The following is a 20,488-nucleotide window of genomic DNA, read 5'->3' as shown; positions in this document are numbered from 1 at the left end:
ACGTCGAGGAAGGAAGGAGGAAGGAAAGGAAGGATGAAAACAACTTACGTACATTTTATTAAACAAGAAAAACAGAGAAGATGAGAAAAAAATATTTATGTAATGACCATAGGGACGATATATATAAGAGGTGGATGTTTTTTTTATTCACACTACTACTATTACTACTACTACTACTAATACAAGCGGATGCTATCATTATTATTGTAAGGCATCATAGATTTTACTACATTATATTACAAAGAACCTACAATTAACCTGTCGATCCCAAGACTTCCCCATCCCTCACCTCTTTACCTCTCCAGCGTGACAGTAATGACTAACTTATCTGCGAGAGCCTGCCAGTTGACGCGCGCAAGGCAGCCTCCTCGAGTTCATCTAATCCTACGGTCATTATCTCTTGTACCCTTTTCTTCAATTCTAATCTGTTTCTCTTCTGCCTTTTTCCTCCAACAATTATAATCTAGTTCAAAAAAATTATCTTCCACCCCCTCAACAATTCTGCGTAATGTGAACTACCTAGTCAAGTTATCTTCTACACCTTTCTCCTTTTCCCTCGAGTCAGGTGTTAGCGCCATGTACGAGTCTACTCCTGTTGTTTGTGTCCCTTGCATCTAGTTATCCATTTCTCTTCATTCCTCTTACATCTTCTTCCTGCAGCTCTTTACCTTCTGTCCTCCTAGCGCCCCTCCATCTCCCATCCTCCCGGTGTTAAGTGTGTGGCTGAGTGATGCTGGCTGCACTTCCCTTCGTCAGCCGCGCACGTGGGTGTGTGTGGTGAGGGGATTGAGAGTAAAGCTTCACTGGAAATTGTTGTATATTCGTAATTATTTTGCTTGTGTGCATATGCGTGAAGTTTCTGTGCATTTGCTGGTCTCTATATTTTATTTAAGTCGGTTATTCTGTCCGTCTGTCTTTCTGTCTTTTTTGTCCGTGTCTGTCTGTCTGTCCGTCCGTCCTTCCGTCTCTCTGTCCGTCTCTCTCTCTCTCTCTCTCTCTCTCTCTCTCTCTCTCTCTCTCTCTCTCTCTCTCTCTCTCTCTCTCTCTCTCTCTCTCTCTCTCTCTCTCTCTCTCTCTCTCTCTCTCTCTCTCTCTCTCTCTCTCTCTCACACACACACACACACACACACACACACACACACACACACACACACACACACACACACACACACACACACACACACAGAGAGAGAGAGAGAGAGACGGCAACGATTAATTAACACAGTCGGAAACTTGTACAAGCTCAAGATAACACCACAACCCTCAAAGTAACAGCTTAACTCATTGGGAAACTTAACCATTGGATCAACTTGAGGGGATTCACTGGTAACACAACACTGCAGCGGTCGTGGCCTGGGAGACAAGGCTGTAGCGGGGAAAGACACGAGTAAGCGGCGGGACTTCCCAGCGGCGGTAGAAAAAATTAAGATACATCGTGTGCTGATCCCGGAAACCCAGTGAATGCTAAACCCTGTGAAATTTAAGCCTTGTGAATGTTAAACCGTGTGAATGCTATGATCCTAACTGGCAGTGTATAATTTTAAAATGTTGTGTTCATATTTAATAGTGGAATTATTTATTAGGCCATCACGTGTGCTGTTGGTCTTGGAAGTGACTGGGCTGTGGTGGTAAGCAAACTCACGTTATAGAAATAAAGATATGCTTCATTTAGTGTTTTCTCAGCACTGCAATCTAATAATTTGTCTAATCTGTTCAACCTAGAAGGGATGTTATACTGGACAAAATGTTTCGGGAAATACGAGTACGGTACCGCTTCCTATCGTTTCCTCAGTTCTTCGTGGTCTTTTCGGAAGTCTTATTTTAAACCACCTCATATCGGAACGCCTCCTGCACAGTTGTTGCATGAAGTGATGTTAAAATGTACAATTTTTTTCAGGAAAAGGAAAAATGAGTACATTATCTCTTCCAATCGCATCCTGAGGGTTTTTCCGTGACCTTTGCTGAGTTCTTATTATAAATCACTTCATGCCAGAACGCTTTGTGTCCAATTGGTCTTGAAAATGATGTATTGTGCAAAATGTTTCGGAAAAAGGAAAAAAAAAAAACAGTAGTTATCGTTTCCTATCGCTTCCCCAGTTCTTCCCCGTGGTCTTTTCAGCACTTCTTTCATAAAGCACTTCGTACATGCCGTGTACATTTAGTCACTGAAGTGTTGTTATATTGTACAAATCATTTCGATAAAAGAGAAAAACATAGTAGAAGATTCTCTCTTCCCATCGCGTCCACAGTTTTTCCTCATGGGTTTTAGGAAGTTCATGTTATACAGCGCCTCATGAGTCTGTATATCAAGGATGTACTGAGATCGGAAAGAAAAAAAAAACATTAATGCAAGGAAATCTATTTGCATTGAAGACTTGAAACGTTATGTATACCGTCGGAGAATGACTTCCTTGTAATTTACGTAGGCACGTAAGGGTATTGTTGCCAGAATGACTCGTGGAATCGTCACCAGCACGACGCATCAACGGAAGGGGAAGTATTACCAGAATGACTCATGTAAATACGTAAGTGGGATCATTACCAGAAAGAAAGTCACACGTAAGGATACAATTACAGTATTTTAAGTTTGTATATTTGTTTTACCAATGTTTTCTTTCTTTTCTGAGATTGTCACCGGAACATATATGGAATAAGAGTGATTTTTAATTCATTATTTTATGTACATATTATTTATTTATTTATTTATTTATTTATTTATTTATTTATTATTTCATTCATTCATTCATCTATGTTTAATTACTACACACTTATCTTTGTTAATCAGATCGTATTTAATGAAAAAACAGTCATAAAAAATAACGGAGAGAGAGAGAGAGAGAGAGAGAGAGAGAGAGAGAGAGAGAGAGAGAGAGAGAGAGAGAGATACGGGTATATAGATGAATAGGAGATAGGAAACCCTATTTGCTATCAGACGAGTTTCAAAATAGGTTCGAATGAAGGAAATCTGTGGTGGTGTTGTGGTGGACAGCAACACAGACACACACATGTAGCAGCCTGACACCGTCTCGTCTGCCTTAAACCGAGCATAGGAAAGGACAGAGAGCGAGAGAGAGAGAGAGAGAGAGAGAGAGAGAGAGAGAGAGAGAGAGAGAGAGAGAGAGAGAGAGAGAGAGAGAGAGCATGCGTGTTTTGTGTCCCTACAAGTTGACATATATTTATTTGAAGCTGTGACGCGTCTTCCCGGTAATTGGCTTGTCGTTTTATATGAGAGAGAGAGAGAGAGAGAGAGAGAGAGAGAGAGAGAGAGAGAGAGAGAGAGAGAGAGAGAGAGAGAGAGAGAGAGAGAGAGAGAGAGAGAGAGAGAGACGCATTACATGAAACCGTCGTCCTTAGTTTTAAAGCAGAAGTCGACCGAACAAAAGCCAAGAAAATGCATCGGATACCTGTGTAAGGGAGGCGTGACCTTCACCACCACCACCACCACCACCACCACCACCATCTCTGCTGCTGCTGCTGCTGCTACTACTACTACTACTACTACTACTACTACTACTACTACTACTACTACTACTAATATTGTTGGTACAGAATCGACAATACTACTGCTACTACTACTACTACTACTACTAATATTGTTGGTATAGAATCAACAATACTACTACTACTACTACTACTGCTACTACTACTACTACTACTACTACTACTACTACTACTACTACTACTACTACTACTACTGATACTGCTGCTGCCGCTGAATAAATCATCATCGTCATCATCATCACCATCATCATTCTTTGTATCACCACCATCATACCACTATACATACGTAGGCAACAAGTAGGCACATAAAAATATTAATAAATACCTTTACACACACACACACACACACACACACACACACACACACACACACACACACACACACACACACACACACACACACACCGCGCCGCGCAGACAATGGCACACGCACGCACACACACACACACACACACACACACACACACACACACACACACACACACACACACACACACACACACACACACGTACGTACGTACGCACATACACACATTCATACACACACACGCACACACACACAGACAGACAGACGTGTGGTGATGACATCGTTGCCTAGTCGGTGGCGAGGCGTCGGGACGGATGGAGGCGGCGGGGCGTAGGTGTGCCGGCCCTACACTACACCCACCACACTCAGGGCTGCACCACACACTACCCTCACACCCAACACGCGGCATCACGGGGGAGTAACGCAAGTGAAATCAGGTGTTTAATGAACCAATCAATACACGGGCGTGCAGTGATGGCGGGGCATGACGGGAGTGGGGAGTGGTGGGCGTGGGGAGTGCCATGGAGCGAGGCACACACCCAGGTGGTGACTCAGTGACGTAGTGCCCGGCGTGACTAGTGACGACCCCGCTGCCCCGCCAAGGAGCAGAGAGTGAGCCACTCCAAGCAAAGCGAGACACAAGCCAGTACGTGCCGTCGTCGCCTGAACTTGAAGCATTTCTAGGACGTCCCTGAGCTGTACGTACGAGTTTGCATTCCATGGGGTGGTAGAGGAACGTTGAGTGTTGTCGCTGCTGCCAGGACCCTTGGGGACCACCAGATCGAACACGGTGGCGTTGGAGGAAGGAGCGGAGTCGTCCCCTGGCCGCCGGAGCACACGACGAGCCGCGGAGAAGTGACGCGACATGAACAAACTGACCGACTTCGAGGTCTTGTGTTACTCCCTTGGGGGCAGAGAGTCGCCTCCTTACTACAGGGCATCCGGCAGCTACTCCTCGCTGGATGAGGAACCAAGCGGAGGTGCACGCCGTAGTTGTGTGTGTAGAGTCGTGGTGTCCTCACCTCAAACCTTCACATCGGAGAGTTATATTTATGCAGCACATCCCACCCGTGCAGTGACGGACCAACGCAGAGGCGAAGCATGTAGAGCGTTTGCCGTAGATCCTCGCCTTTCCTCTCCACTAACGCTACGCTACGCATTACCTTAACCCTGAGTAGCAAGTAGAGGTTGTGGGAGTGCGGTAAGAGTGAACGCTGTGGTTGTGTTGTCGTGGCTGCGGTAGTTAGTAATATGCTGGTGTGCAGGTCGTGTTGGTGGTGCAGGCAGCAGTGTGTGTCACGTCCTGTGCAGGAATCACTCACTCTTACACCTGTTATTTACACGGTGGGAGGCGAGGAGTGTGCTGTGGTGTGTACGTAAATTAGTGTCCAGTGAAAGAGAGAGAGAGAGAGAGAGAGAGAGAGAGAGAGAGAGAGAGAGAGAGAGAGAGAGAGAGAGAGAAGCGAGCAAGGCTACATTGGGGGAAATGTCGGCTGATCACTGCTTTAAATCTCATGCAGGGAAAATATATGTGCTTTTAATCTCTCTCTCTCTCTCTCTCTCTCTCTCTCTCTCTCTCTCTCTCTCTCTCTCTCTCTCTCTCTCTCTCTCTCTCTCTCTCTCTCTCTCTCACACACACACACACACACACACACACACACACACACACACACACACACACACACACACACACACACACACACACACACACATCAGCCAGTCATCACGCGGTGCCCCACATGGCCCCGTACCCGAAGTTGGTGTTCCTGGGGTTAAAGTGATCAATACCGGGTCACGGGCGCGGTCATGACGTGGCTGTTGGCACCCTGCAATACCCCAACCCTTCCCCTTCCCTCCCCTCCCTCCTCTTCTTCTCCCTCCCCTCATTCCTTTCCCTCCCCTCCCGTCATTCCTTCTCTTCATCTCACCTCCCCTCACTCCATTGCCTCTCCTCCCCTCCCCTCACTCCTTTCCCCCGTCGCCTCCCATATCCATCCTATACTTCCCCATTCCCCTCCCTCGCTTCCCTCCTCACTGCCACCCACACCACCACCTCCACTTCCTCCATCACCTTCACTACTGCGATGTTTTGTCAGTCACGGCAAGTAGAGAGAGAGAGAGAGAGAGAGAGAGAGAGAGAGAGAGAGAGAGAGAGAGAGAGAGAGAGAGAGCTTACAGACCTATCATCCCATATGTTCCATTAAGAGGTACCTGTCGTGCTGAGACCCATCACACACACACACACACACACACACACACACACACACACACACACACACACACACACACACACACACACACACACACACACACACACACACATGTAGGGTGAGGGGAGACAGATACTGAGGAATGGGTGTAGAAGGTTCCGAGGTGAGGGGAGAACATGGCATGAAAGGTGTAGATAAACGGGAAGAAGAAGGAAGGAAGGAAGGAAGGAAGGAAGGAAGGAGGGAGGGAGGGAAGGAGGGACGTGTCAACCTGGAACTCGTGGTGGAAGTAGCAGGTAGATGGACAGGTGAAGTGAGGTGTGTTATTTCGAGCCATTGAACAAGTATAAGTTATCATTGGTATCAGTTGTAGTATGTGTATATATGCCGAGGTGGGTCTCTCTCTCTCTCTCTCTCTCTCTCTCTCTCTCTCTCTCTCTCTCTCTCTCTCTCTCTCTCTCTCTCTCTCTCTCTCTCTCTCCTTGCCAACGTTTTCCGTAAATTCATATGATTCGGTTTGTAATTTTCGCTTTTTTTTCATTCGTGAGTTATTTTCGATAAGATCTTTAATAAGTACCCAGTAAATACACACACACACACACACACACACACACACACACACACACACACACACACACACACACACACACACACACACGGTGACGTCACGCAGCATCCACACTTGCGTCATCACGTCTTCAACTCTGGGCTTCTTGAGATACGAAATGACGCGCTGTCCGCTGTTTTATCGCACACACACACACACACACACACACACACACACACACACACACACACACACACACACACACACACACACACACACGACGCTGCCCTTGGTATTAATGTTGTTAGTACTGCGTAAATGGTAACAATAGAAACAGTAGTAGTAGTAGTAGTAGTAGTAGCAGTAGTAGTTGTTGTTGTTGTTGTTGTTGTTGTTGTTGTTGTGGTAGTAGTTGTAGTGGCAGCAGCAGTAGTTGAAATGGTGGCATTGTGCAAGTGACGTGTTTTCCTTCGCCTCGACGTTTGCAGTGACATTCAAACGTGACTTATTCCCACGAATCGAAACGGAGCCGCTAGTCGCTCACATAATAACAACCTAGCCAGCCTACACCTAAAAATGAAACATAAAATCAGACACCAGAGTGTAAATAAAACCACTAACACCTCATTTTATCCACTTTTCAGGCGTGTATGGCAGCAGCGTGGAGTCAACCAGCCACATGCCCTCCGCCCCGCCCACGCCGCCCGCCGCCGCCAGATGGCCGTCATCGGGGGAGGAGACCATTCCCCCTGAGACGCCCGACCCCGCGGCGGAGGCGGAGCGCCTCACTATGTACCGCTGCATCATCTCGTCCATTGTGGAATCGGAGACCATCTACCTGGAGTGTCTGGATGTGGTGCTGCAGGTGAGTTGTGGAGGGGAGAGATAAGGGGTGCTCTCTCTCTCTCTCTCTCTCTCTCTCTCTCTCTCTCTCTCTCTCTCTCTCTCTCTCTCTCTCTCTCTCTCTCTCTCTCTCTCTCTCTCTCGGTTTCAATAATTTTTTTTTCCTTGGCTGTAATTTGATTTTTAACCGTTTTATAATTATGTCCTCGTCATTTTTTACCATTTCATAATTACGTCCACGTTATTGCGGTGCCATTGTCAGTCATTCTCTCTCTCTCTCTCTCTCTCTCTCTCTCTCTCTCTCTCTCTCTCTCTCTCTCTCTCTCTCTCTCTCTCTCTCTCTCTCTCTCTCTCTCTCTCTCTCTCTCTCTCTCTCTCTCTCTCTCTCTCTCTCTCTCTCTCTCTCTCTCTCTCTCTCTCTCTCTCCAGTCTTTAATCATGGCAGTCACAGTCACAACCACTTTTTGCCAAGCGAGGTCGTGAGGTCCGTAACGGGAAGGCATGGCCCACGGGTTAAGGTAGCAGCTCCCGCACCGCCTCAGCCTCTGCACCACCTCTGCTCTGATTTCATTCTGCATGTCACTAGAGGCTGTCAGCTTAAAGGTGGTACTGTGGAATATGGACACGTTAGAGATCATTTAGTTGTTTATCAAAGTGTCGATTCTATTCAGCGTTTCATTAGAGGCTGTTATCAAGTTCATTGTGGTTCTTCTGGGTCATCATGCCGTGAGAAATCATCCGGTAACTTGTCATTAAAGAAGATCAAATTAAGAATGGAACCCTCATCTATCTAAGCGTTTGTGCACTTACCCATCAAGGTGCTGGCTTTATTCTTGCGTATCATTAGAGGTTGTTATGAAGACGCTGAAAATTATGTAGTAGTTCGTCAAGGTGTCGATTTTATTTTGTCATTAAGGATGTCAACTTCAAGAAGGTTCTTTTGGTTATCAAGGATTTTTTAATCCAAGTATTCATCAAGGTGTCGACTTCATTCTGTGTATCATTAGAGGATGTCAGCTTCTGGATGGTTCTTTGGGTTATCAGGGCTTAAAAAATCACCCAGTTATTTACCCAGCTAACTGAAAAGGAACCGGAATTTAGGATTAATATCAACTTAAGGATGGTACTCTCAGTTATCAGGGAGTTGTAACGCATCCTTTCACACATCTCATTAACTAATACTCTGGCCATTCACTTCACTCTTTTAAACGTAAGGCTGAAAAAGTTTTAGGTGATTTACTTAGTGAACGCTGCTAGCTTGTTTTCTTTTGGCTTTGCTTTTCTACATCTAAATTAGTCACCCTTCCAGTACTTCTTTATCAAGTCATGCTCTTTGAATTTTTGGTCGGATGATGCAGCTGATGCGCATAAGAGAGAAATATCAAAGTTTGGGAGATGTGTAGGACTGGACCCTTCCTTATCAAGACGTTACAAATCCGGTCATTTTTTCATAGTAGAAGATTGGAAATTCGGAAGATGTGCAGGGCTGAGTGGATGTTCTTGCCAGGATTACCAGACGCTTGTGTTTGCTATAGATGTGACGTAAGTATGTTTCTCAGCCCGCGTCAGTGAATGCACTCGCAACCTTGGGAAGCCGAGCCGGGCGTGTGGCACTGTCCTCCCTGATTGATTTATTGACCTCCAAGTAAAATATCCAAACAATACCTAGGTGATAAGTGGTTCATTATTATTGACACTATGGTTCGTTATTTTTCAGAGTTAATTTTACTCTCTCTCTCTCTCTCTCTCTCTCTCTCTCTCTCTCTCTCTCTCTCTCTCTCTCTCTCTCTCTCTCTCTCTCTCTCTCTCTCTCTCTCTCTCTCTCTCTCTCTCTCTCTCTCTCTCTCTCTCTCTCTCTCTCTCTGATTCCAAGGCAGTGTGTTCCATTTTTTATTTATTAATTTCACTCTTCCTCTTTTTTTGCATTTTATTATTTAATTTTCTTTTGTTAATTTCATACATTGTTTAGTACCTGTAGTACACCGTAATACATCAACAGTTGTAATAGTAGTAGTAGTAGTAGTAGTAGTGATAGTAGTAGTAGTAGTAGTAGTAGTAGTAGTAGTAGTAGTAGTATATTTTCATTATCATTATTAGTTTGTTGTTGTTTTGTTTTGCTGTTGTTGTTCTTCTTCTTCTTCTTATTATTATTATTATTATTATTATTATTATTATTATTATTATTATTATTATTATTCCTGTTGTTATTATCATCAGCAGCAGCAGCAACATTTTTTCATGAGTTACAGAATCTTGCTTTGTTATTGGTGTTTGCACCCTTCAACCTTTACCTTAATGTATCTCTTTACCACTCTGGCCTCTTTAAGCACGCCTCACCTCCCATCACCTGGCTCCCTCCATAGAGCATTAATTTTATTTACATTTCACATTACTTTCATTCATCACAATCTCCTGTTCTTTTGCCGTCACTCCATTTTGGTTGTGATAATGTCAGGTAAGATTTTCGCATTCAATAATCCAGTTGTTTTAATCCCTGACAGCTTCATTGTTTAGCTTTTTTCCATTTTTTTTATTTATTTTATTTATTTATTATTTATTCTATTTTATTTATTTTATTTATTTTTTTTATATAAAAAGAGTTTTGATCAAAGGCAACAAATAGAAAAAATGGCCCACTGAAGATGCTACTCTTAAAAGAGAATTATCAGAAAGAATGTCAGAAAATTACAAGAAGTGACATTGGATCAACCATCTCTCTCTCACTCCATCTTTTGCATCTTCCTCTGTTGCACCCATCCCCATTATGTCTTCCTCATTACAGTCCCTTTATATTCATCTGATAAGATAATTTGCTTATATTGAACTTATGAAATAAGTGTTGCTGAAGTGTTTTAATTCCTCTGCCATATGATCAGTCAACAGGGCAGGAATTTCCCAAAGGTTAAGGTGGATAGTGAGTGAAGCTTAAAGAGATGTTTACAAAGAATGATTGTTTGGTAATGGTTTCCTTATGTAACCAACAAAAAGCTTACATGGCATAGTTGTGGTCAGAAGTTCAGTAACCTTCTTCACTCCTGTGTGTAGTGCTTTCCTTTAATATATAGTATTTAAAGTCCACTGATCAGCTGACAGTCTCATTATAAAACGTGACAGGTTTTCTCAGCCGATCAAATGAGAATGATGAGAGTGTGTGCAACATATTACTCAGCTCCTCACCAAGACTGCAGCACAACCACAATACATCATGTTCTTACCTTCTTATGATGCATTTTTTTAAATTATTCTTCTCTCTCCACAGTACATGAAGGCACTGAAGGCCACCCTTACCACCTCGCAGCCCATGATATCCCCAGATGACTTCTCCACCGTGTTCTACCGCATCACTGAGCTTCACGCTGCCCACAGTGACTTCCTGAATGGCCTCAAGGACCGCACCAATCAGTGGGACGGCAGCAGCTCCATTGGAGAGCTGTTCAGAGTCCTGGTAAGCTGGCAGAGGGAAACTGGGGGATGTAGTATTCCATATTTCTTAGGCAGAGCTGCAGTACTGCTGAGAGAGTGTGCATTTCTTGCAAAGGAAGAATAAAAATGGCTTTTTGTCTGGTGGGTTGACTGAAATACTTTGGAAAATCTTTTAAGAAGAAATCTTTAACAAAGGTGCTTGCTGTTAATGCTTCTTGTAGGAGTGAATTGAACCTGGCCAAGCATACATGTAATTTTATGGTTTGAATTGATTGCTGAAATTACTGCTAATTAGCTTGTTAATTAGTCTTCTTTTCTTACACACACACACACACACACACACACACACACACACACACACACACACACACACACACACACACACACACACACACACACACACACACACACACACACACACACACACACACACACTTTTTTCTCTCTCTCTCTCTCTCTCTCTCTCTCTCTCTCTCTCTCTCTCTCTCTCTCTCTCTCTCTCTCTCTCTCTCTCTCTCTCTCTCTCTCTCTCTCTCTCTCTCTCTCTCTCTCTCAGAAGAGATTATTTGGAAGTTTGATAGGGCAATTTAAATTTTTGTTAAGAGTAATATTTCCATTCCTCACTTGATATCATCTCCAAATATTCTTGCTTTTCTTGGTTAGAAATTGATGTGGAAATTTAACTAATATTTTTTTCCCTATCTCTCATTCTCTCTTTTAATAACTTTTGCAGAAAAAGTAATATTGGTATTTTGACATTTATCCATTCACATCATAACCAAGTAGGAAGGGAATGCTAATTTTAGGAATCACACGTGCTTAAATACCTATAATGATTTTCTGACAATAGACTAAATATGTGAACTTTGCCAGACAAGAGTATTGATTTACACCTGTGCATAGAATTTTTTAATTACTGAGTTTTAAATATTTTTTTATAAACTAAGGGATTTTATTGATCTAATTACATTATTTTTTAATAGATGAATAGTTCAATGCTTGCCATATTTTTGAAAGGTATGATCAAATAGGAAGCCGTTCCATTGGGTGATTCAAAAGCAAGCATTGAAAAACTGCTAAACAATACCCTTCCAATCATTACAGGTATAGATGTTTTTTTTACCTGGTTCCTTCCATCAACTTTATGGCCTAATATGTCATGGTTGATAACAGTGTCGGGCATCCTTAAATGTCAAACACTCACACAGGCTCACTCTCTCTGTACAGGCGAGCAAGCTGGACGTGTACGCCTCCTTCCTGCAGAATTACCCCCGTGCTGTGGAAACAGTGAGGCGGTGCAGTGCTCAGAGCTCACAGTTTGCTGACATCACCCGCTCCATCAAACTCCGCTCCCTCCAGGGCCAGGCACAGTCACTGGAGGACCTGCTTCACCGCCCTGTTGCCAGAGTGCAGAAAAATGCTCTAGTCCTCCATGTGAGTACCTATATCTCCACCATCTTTATTTTCAGCACATTTATTTTCACCCAGCACAAAACCTCAGGTGTACTGTGAGATTTGTTACTGAGGTCTGGTGGTTGTGTGCTGGTGTTGTTTGTTGTGATACCTGCAAGATCTAGGGTTTTATTCTTACTTTCATGAGACAAAGCCATGGATTATAGGTGGCTTATGTTTTTCACCTTTCTCTCTCTTCACCCACGACATTTCTCAATATTTCTTCCATTTCGTGAAGGAAAAGTTTGGTGCAGTCAATTTTCTATTCATCTGATTTACATGGTGTTTTCATTGTTTTGGTGACAAAAATCCAAGGAGGGTTTTACGAATTTAGTGTGTTCCCAGACTTTTCTTCGCATTGTATTTTCAACTTCAATGAGGAAACTCAATATTTTCATGTTGAAAATATTAACTAGCAATCATTTTGTTTACATTATAGTAACAGTGCATGGTCCTTTTCAAGATGCTTTAAGTTATGTTTTGTCTTCAAATCACAATTATTTTTTAGATAGTTAGAGATCTAAATGTAATTGAAAGTTTTAGTGAATTGTCCGAGAAAACTTGAGGTCCAAAAGAATTTCAGAGAAGTAGACATGCAGGGAGGCTGCTGTGGTCTGTGCAGGCTGGTAAGATGAACAGGGACAACACTTGTAAGCACAGATGAAGCATTTTTAAAACTATGATGCTGCTGATGTTATTGCATCATCTTTCCTTCGTGTGAATATCTCACTTTGTATGATATAAAAACTAGGTAGGTATGATTTAACATCTGCTCTTCTCATTACTGTGCATTGCTTATTTTTCACAATTTTTTCCAGGACCTGCTCAAATACACCCCCGAGTATCACCCTGACCATGAAATCCTGCGAGAGGCCCTGAGGCTCACACAGAACTTCCTGACGCACCTCTCCATGCTGCACACTGAGGCCATGTTCCCCGTGAGTCGTGTTCCTGAGAAGTGCCGTGGAAAGGAGGATGCTGTGAGGGAGTTTTCTTTCGTTTTGCAATGTGCAGAAAGATGGCTTATGCTTCGTGGCTTCTAGATGGAATGGCAATATTCATGGTGATGATGATAAAAGATAACATGGGTCAATAATACATAATAATACCTGTTTAATAATACTTATGTATAACAAGGCATTATTATCATCACCACAACCCTGTTCCCACACCAAGCAAGACATGGATACAGACCTGGAGGAATGATGGGCATCAGTCCATGTGAAGAAGGAGTGCTTTGTAAATGGACTACATCTCAGTCCCATCTGTCAATCTTCATTCACTTTTCATAGTCAGCATTATTTACCACTTCAGTATTCATGTTGTTCATATGCTGCCAATAGAATCATGGATTTTCCCTGAGTATTTGTGGCAGAAACCTTTTCCATGTTCCCTGTGTATTAGAATCAATCTTTACACTGTGCATATCCTTTGAGTGTCCTGGAGATGAGATACATCTATTATTCCTCAGCACGTCAATCCCTCCCTTCCCTTTGCATGCCCATTATTTTCCACTTCATGTGCAGTATTTCATAGAGTTCACATTATAAGGTGATAAATAGCCATGATGGAATAGTGCCTACTTTTATTGATGTAGCATTCATCAGTCTAATCAGCTCTGCTGAGATGGACATTCCTTGGAGCTCCTTCAAAGAAGTGGCTGTGACAGAAAAATCTCCATTTGTTGATGTTCATGCACTCTACTTTTCCACACTTGACCTCTATCTGTCTTCTATTCTCTCTCTCTCTCTCTCTCTCTCTCTCTCTCTCTCTCTCTCTCTCTCTCTCTCTCTCTCTCTCTCTCTCTCTCTCTCTCTCTCTCTCTCTCTCTCTCTCTCTCTCTCTCTCTCTCGATTTTCCAGCATTTTCTTCCTTCTTTCACACCCTCAGCATCCATTCAATTTTTGCACATTCTTGTCATCTCATTTTTGGCTCTTTTTGTCGCAATGAACAACACCATCACATTGACAAGGGATGTGAAAGGGAGATCATTCCTTGTTCATGTTTGATGGATTATAGACAAATAGAATCTGGAAATATCATTGAGCTAATGAAGATGCTCATTTGGCTCAGGAAAGTGCATTCTATTTTTGCAAATATACACAGAAAAGCATAAACTAATGATAGGCATGTTTTGACACCAAGCAGCCAATGGAGATGACAGTGTTTGTGTCTTCATCACACCACACCACTCAGTGTTTGGGTGAATTTGTGAGATGGTTTTGCAATTAAGGCAGAAGTTTTACCTGTGAAAGTTCATGTAAATAGTACTACATTACTTGACCATACATAACATTAATTTTGATTCATACACTGTGTTAAGTTGCACTATACTAGTGAAGACCATAGTCAGTTGTGCTCTTGTGGGTAATGTGGTGGACAAGCAACAGGTGCTTTTTTTGTGCCGTCCCATTGATTTATTTCATTGAATTATTTGTGTTAGTCATTGTGTGTAACATTGTTCTATAAATCTAATTTATTCATGAACCCGTAACTAACTAACAGGGTCAGGTGACTTGAACTTTTGTGTGTACAAATACAGGGGTCTTGGAAATGTTTTCAAGTTTAAATATTTCTAGTTGATTTTTGGACACTAACTTGTGTTTGAGCATATGCCATGTAAATGTTTGCATATAAATTTATACTTCACTTTACTTGAACACATTTCCAGAGCCCATATGTGTTAAGTGTCCACGTGCTCCATAAAACATCTTAATTGTATGATATATTGTCTCATATATAGTGATTATTTTCAACAACCCTGAAATATAAGTAGTGCTGGTGATTAATTTTGTTTCCTTCTGTTTATTTGCTGCTGTCAGGCTCAGGACCGGCCTCAGCGACACCTCGTCCGCAACTCCTTCATTGTGGAGTTGGTTGAAGGCCATCGTAAGCTGCGGCACCTCTTCCTCTTCAATGATGTTATAGTCTGTGCAAAGTACAAAGTGAGCATCCATAACACCTCTTGATAAAAACCTCATGTGGTTATTGAATATGTCATTACTATTTACTTCTTTCTGTTGACTTGGTAATTACATACTATCTGCTGGTACTGGTTAACCTTTTCACTGCTATGGTCACCCTTTGTTAGCATTCAGGCCACTGCAGAAAATGTTTGCATGAACACATGGAAAAAGAAGAGGGAATAGGGACTTAATTTTTGTTTTCCTGGCTACAGAATAATTTAAGAGACTGTAGTAGAAAACAATCTCTAGAAAGATGTAGGTGAGTGAATAAGGCAGCAGTGAAAGGGTTAACAGAAATGAAGATGTAAAATACTCAACATTGCAAGTTTAAATTACTAGCACATACAAGTTCCATCTTCAAATTGCCAAGAGAGACATAGATAATAGTATTGTAGCATTTCATTGTTAAGATCATACTGTAACAAGTAACAGCATGTACTGATTTTGGAAATGGATCAATTCTAACTTTCCATTTCCTGCTTGAAGCCGACTGGCCGGTCTGAGAAGTTTACCTTTGAGGTCAAGTGGTACATCAGCCTCCATGACATTGTGGTGGTGATCGACAGTGGCCCTGAGACTCTGAAGGAAGCCAATCCTCCCAACCTGGTGTCCCTCAAGTCACAGGCATCCACTGTGCGGGACCAACTCAAGCGGCATGAGGCATCTGCTGACAAGGGGGTGAGTGGTGGCTAGGTGGTGGAGGGGAAGAAGCAAACATAAATAAGTAGATAGTGGAATATAGATGAAGGGACAAGTTTTTTTTTTTTTTTTTTTTTTTTTTTTTTTTTTTTATTAATGTGTGGTCAGCTCTGTAGACTGTTTCAGTGAATAGATTTGCCTCTTTAACCTCCGAATGTCTGGGTAAAGTTGTGACATTGTTCCTTGAAAATGTGAGGATATAACATAAGACCAGCTGACTTTAAACTGAATGACAAGTTGAGTCCCTCTATTGGTGATGAATTCATGCTCTCCACCCACTTCCATGCATCTTACTGTAAATAAATGCAATTGGTAAATGATTAAAGACTCCAAGAGCCATGAGCTACATGTAAGTTTTCTTCAAGATGATCACAGGAAATAATGTTTATCTCAGATATATTATGGAGTAACTAGGATGTGCCAGGCCACTGGTAGCAAGCAGTGCTCTTTGTTGTACCTTACTTTAATTAAAAGAATGCAGCAAAGGCAGAGAGAGAGGACATCTAATTACAAGGAAGGGAAGTTAGGTTGGAGACTCTTTGTTTGACATCACATAGTATTGGTGAGGCAGGTCAAGATTTCACTTTTCCTTGATTTACATGTGATTTCATTGTCATTAAGAAAATATAGCTGAGTTAGTCTTGACTTCAAGAATCTATTTCCGAAAAATCATGTTCTAAGGAAGATATTACTTCTACATAATTAATGAAACATTATTCATGTCCTGTGGAATAATTTTGCTTGTCTTCCATATATGGGGAGTCATAATAGTTTTTACGGTTGGATATATACATTCATAGACTGTAGCATTAGTTTAATAATGTCTTCTGTGGATCAGGGTGGTCGCCTCAACCTGGCGAGGAATGAGAAGCAACGGAAAAAATTAGCTGAGTTAGAGGCTCAGTTGGTGCTGGCATCCCCAAACCTGCCCTTCAGGATATCCAAGAGAGCTGGGTCAGTGCACACATTCCTCATCTCATCAGAGTACGAGCGAGACCAGTGGGGCGAGGCAATCCAGGTGTTGCAGGTAAATAACAATCTGTAACTTGAATTTCCGTTGTTTGTATGGAATGTGTTGGTGTACTCTGAAATGTAATATATTTCCTCTGAATTTTGGTGAGACCAGGAGATCATATTTCAAGTTCTGAAATAAAATTGTAACAAAGTGATATCTGTAAGAATTGTATATTTTTATTTTTACTATATGGATCAACAATTTTCTTTGTATGATTTTCTCATTTAGATGTGATTGTGAGATTCTATATTTGATGTTGCCCTTGCAGGCTTTAGGTTCTTCTTCTCAGTGCAAGTTTGGCTGGGTGCTCCTTAAGCCTCATTTGCTGGAGAGAGGAACAGTTCTTATAGAATCTGTTTTGCCCTTCTTGCCCCAAGCCAGCCCTGCTGACTCCTCCCAGTCTCTCTTGACTTCTTGTTTCCTTGGGGTTGTACTGAGGTTTCCATGTTCACCTGTGTGCCATGCATGTTGCAGTGCCTTGTTACTTTATGACTGTTTTTCTCGAGTGATTTTTTTTTTCAGTCATTAGGAGATTCATATGATTTATTGTTTTAAGTGCATAGATAGAAGCACGCTTTGTGGTGGATTAAAGCCCTATCTTTGCTGGGGGCATTGCTCAAATGATCAAGAGACTGTCAGGACACAGCTGATACTTGCATCCTATGCACCTGGTTTTTTTTATTCGTTTAATTTACTAATCTCTTTCTTTAGACATTATATGGTATAAACCAGATGACTGCTAAAGTCAGATATTACCTATAAACATGAAACTGAATTATGAGATGATGAGATGTATTGACAATTGCAGTTCATAGTTTCCCTTTCAAGGCGTACAAAGTGCTATGCTGCTGTTAAGTTGCAGCACCATGGCAACATACTGCTGATATGCTGTTGTTTGTATTCACTTAAATGCCCTTCAATATTTTTTGTGCTGTTTTGCTCAAAGAAACTTACAGGACTAGAAAATTCTATTGAGCAAGACTTGAAAATAAAAAGACCACCTGATAAGGTGTCTCTCACAAGTAGGATGAGCTTAAATTTCATCAGTTAATATTTTTGCCAAAGAACCTATGAGTGTTTCCACAAGACAAAGAAAACATTATATATCCAATATATTTTAATTCTATTTGGGGTAATATAACACTTAGATTCCGTAAATTACATGTAGTGTGGCCTACATTCTTATTACAAGTGACCACAGTAAGTGACCACAACATTTCATTTACTTGTATCATGTATGGTTTCAGGCCAACACTCCAGGAGTTGGAGGCAGCTCCCTTACTCTCCAAGAACTGCAGACATGGATCACTGCCTGCCGCTCCTTCCTCAAGACCAACATGGGCTCATTCTTGCTCAAGTCCGGTGTGGATGACTCCCTGCTTCTTGGTGACCTTCACATTGTGGTGTCTAGCCTTCATGGCCTCACTAGTCCTGCAAGTAAGTACAGTCATACCTCGTGATTCGAATGTCTTTCAATTCAAACAACTCCCAGTTCGAACAGGGTTGGTAAACAAATTTTGTCCTTCAGTTCAAACACAAACACCCATTCAAGTAACGCCACTCAGTCACTCGTCCCTCTTATGTTCCTTCTCCCCCATTCCTTCCCCTCCTCCCCCTTCCCTCCCTCTCCCTTCCCTGCCCTTTCCCCCCATCCCTTCCCATTTCCTTCCTCCCCCTATCTATCCCACCCAGCCTCTCTCTCTCTCTCTCTCTCTCTCTCTCTCTCTCTCTCTCTCTCTCTCTCTCTCTCTCTCTCTCTCTCTCTCTCTCTCTCTCTCTCTCTCTCTCTCTCTCTCTCTCTCTCTCTCTCTCTCTCTCTCTCTCTCTCTCTTTTTCCTTGCCTCATGTACTCCTTCCCCATATGTCCCTTCCTCCCATTGTTCCTTTCCTCACCCTCATTCTTTCCTCTGGTCTCAAGCCTCCTTCCCTGTCATCTTCCCTCCCCCCTTATCTGTCTGAGATAAGGGACAAGGGAAGGGAATGATACCTGCTCTCTCTTCCCCCCTTTCATTGTATGTCATTTTTACTTCATCCTTTCTTACTCTTTCTCACTCATAATTCCATTTTTATTCTCTGTCAGTCTCATTCTGTTTAGCAATTCTCAGGATTGTTCTTACTTTCACACAGAGAGAGAGAGAGAGAGAGAGAGAGAGAGAGAGAGAGAATGATGGAGGGAGGGAGGGAAGTAGGGAGAGGAGGAGGACAGAGAATGGGTGGAGGAAGAGAAAGAGAAAGAATTTTAGTGCAAAATAAAAATTGTGCTCACTACAACTGTTTTCAAGACTGAAGACGGCAGGAATTTTTGATGACTCATCATTTAGAGGTTGGTGTTTATTTACAGTAGTATTTTGCTTTAAAGATTTAAAGTCATTGTTTTTGTATCTGATGTATAGGACAACCCACTTTTTTGTATCTGTTTTAGGATGATTCAAGCGCCATCTTATGCTCCAAAATATACAGTACTTCATGTTTTCTTCTACTGTATTTATATTTTATAATTTAGGTTATTTTCATCCAATTTTATGTTTAAGGCACAACATAAACCCATAAAAATTAACAAAAATAGAGGGATTTTGGGACCTGGAGCAGATTAATTTTTTTATATCAATTTGAATGGAATAAATTACTTCCCAATTCAAACATTCCCATTTCGAACAGGCCAAAAGAACCAATTAAGTTTGAATTATGAGGTACCATTGTATTTGTATGCTACTAATGGACTGGCTCCTCAACTTCAGTCCATGTAATATAAGTCTTGAGTGATGCTAAAAGAGAGACTTTAAGTGCATATCTGTATAACTTCAGTTAGTCATGTAGAATATTGAAACGATCATTGTTTAACACAATCAGTAAAGCAAATCTCTTGAAATTATTGTTTGTGGTACTTGACCTGTCTTCATGAAACATAATCACATTTTTACTGCTATTCAAATCAGGACTACTTCATCACTTGTACCCTTCCGCAGACATGTACGTGTGCTTTGAAGTGGATTCCTACGGCCACTTCTTCCGGAAAGTGAAGACCAAGGTGACAGAAGGAATAGAACCTCACTGGAACCAAGACTTCATTATTGAACTGGAAGGTTCTCAGACACTGAGGATACTGTGCTATGAAGACCACCCCAAGCTGGGCACTCAGTTGCGGGGAAAGACACACTTAGAGGTGAGTTGTCTGGGTGATGTGGTTGTGTGAATCACATCATTTTTGTTAATGTTTTGTTTTCTTCATTGTTTTCATTTAATATATGAAAATAGCAAAGGAAAAAAAGGAAAAACTATTTTTTGATCTCTGGTGTAGATAGAAAAACATATTTGATTTAAATCATAAAATCTCCCAGAGAGGCTGCCAATGACTGTAGCTGTCACTAGAGCACTGAGACCACCACAAGCAAGCATGTATGGTGCTTGAAGATGTTTAGGATGATAATCATGTGCATACACACACACACACACACACACACACACACACACACACACACACACACACACACACACACACACACACACACACACACACACACACAC

The 20,488-nt window shown here is 41.9% G+C and overlaps 1 protein-coding gene across 4 annotated transcripts in view; it reads left to right on the top strand.

Annotated features, from left to right (window-relative positions):
• Window positions 1-20,488, top strand: part of LOC135100745 (active breakpoint cluster region-related protein-like) — a 190,987-nt gene that overhangs the window by 161,696 nt on the left and 8,803 nt on the right. For 3 of the 4 annotated variants that reach the window (XM_064003980.1, XM_064003978.1, XM_064003981.1), the window contains 9 exons: window positions 7,210-7,430; window positions 10,668-10,853; window positions 12,059-12,265; window positions 13,102-13,263; window positions 15,106-15,228; window positions 15,736-15,927; window positions 16,787-16,975; window positions 18,211-18,400; window positions 19,930-20,126. In XM_064003980.1, the coding sequence (XP_063860050.1) occupies window positions 7,210-7,430; window positions 10,668-10,853; window positions 12,059-12,265; window positions 13,102-13,263; window positions 15,106-15,228; window positions 15,736-15,927; window positions 16,787-16,975; window positions 18,211-18,400; window positions 19,930-20,126 (1,667 nt within the window). The remainder of the gene's footprint in view (window positions 1-7,209; window positions 7,431-10,667; window positions 10,854-12,058; window positions 12,266-13,101; window positions 13,264-15,105; window positions 15,229-15,735; window positions 15,928-16,786; window positions 16,976-18,210; window positions 18,401-19,929; window positions 20,127-20,488) is intronic. The other variant, XM_064003979.1, reaches the window with a different exon arrangement.

This window comes from Scylla paramamosain, chromosome 5, assembly GCF_035594125.1.
Source record: "Scylla paramamosain isolate STU-SP2022 chromosome 5, ASM3559412v1, whole genome shotgun sequence".
Taxonomy (NCBI): domain Eukaryota; kingdom Metazoa; phylum Arthropoda; class Malacostraca; order Decapoda; family Portunidae; genus Scylla; species Scylla paramamosain.
Note: the sequence above shows the minus strand (reverse complement) of the source record. Positions and strands in the feature narration are given on the sequence as shown.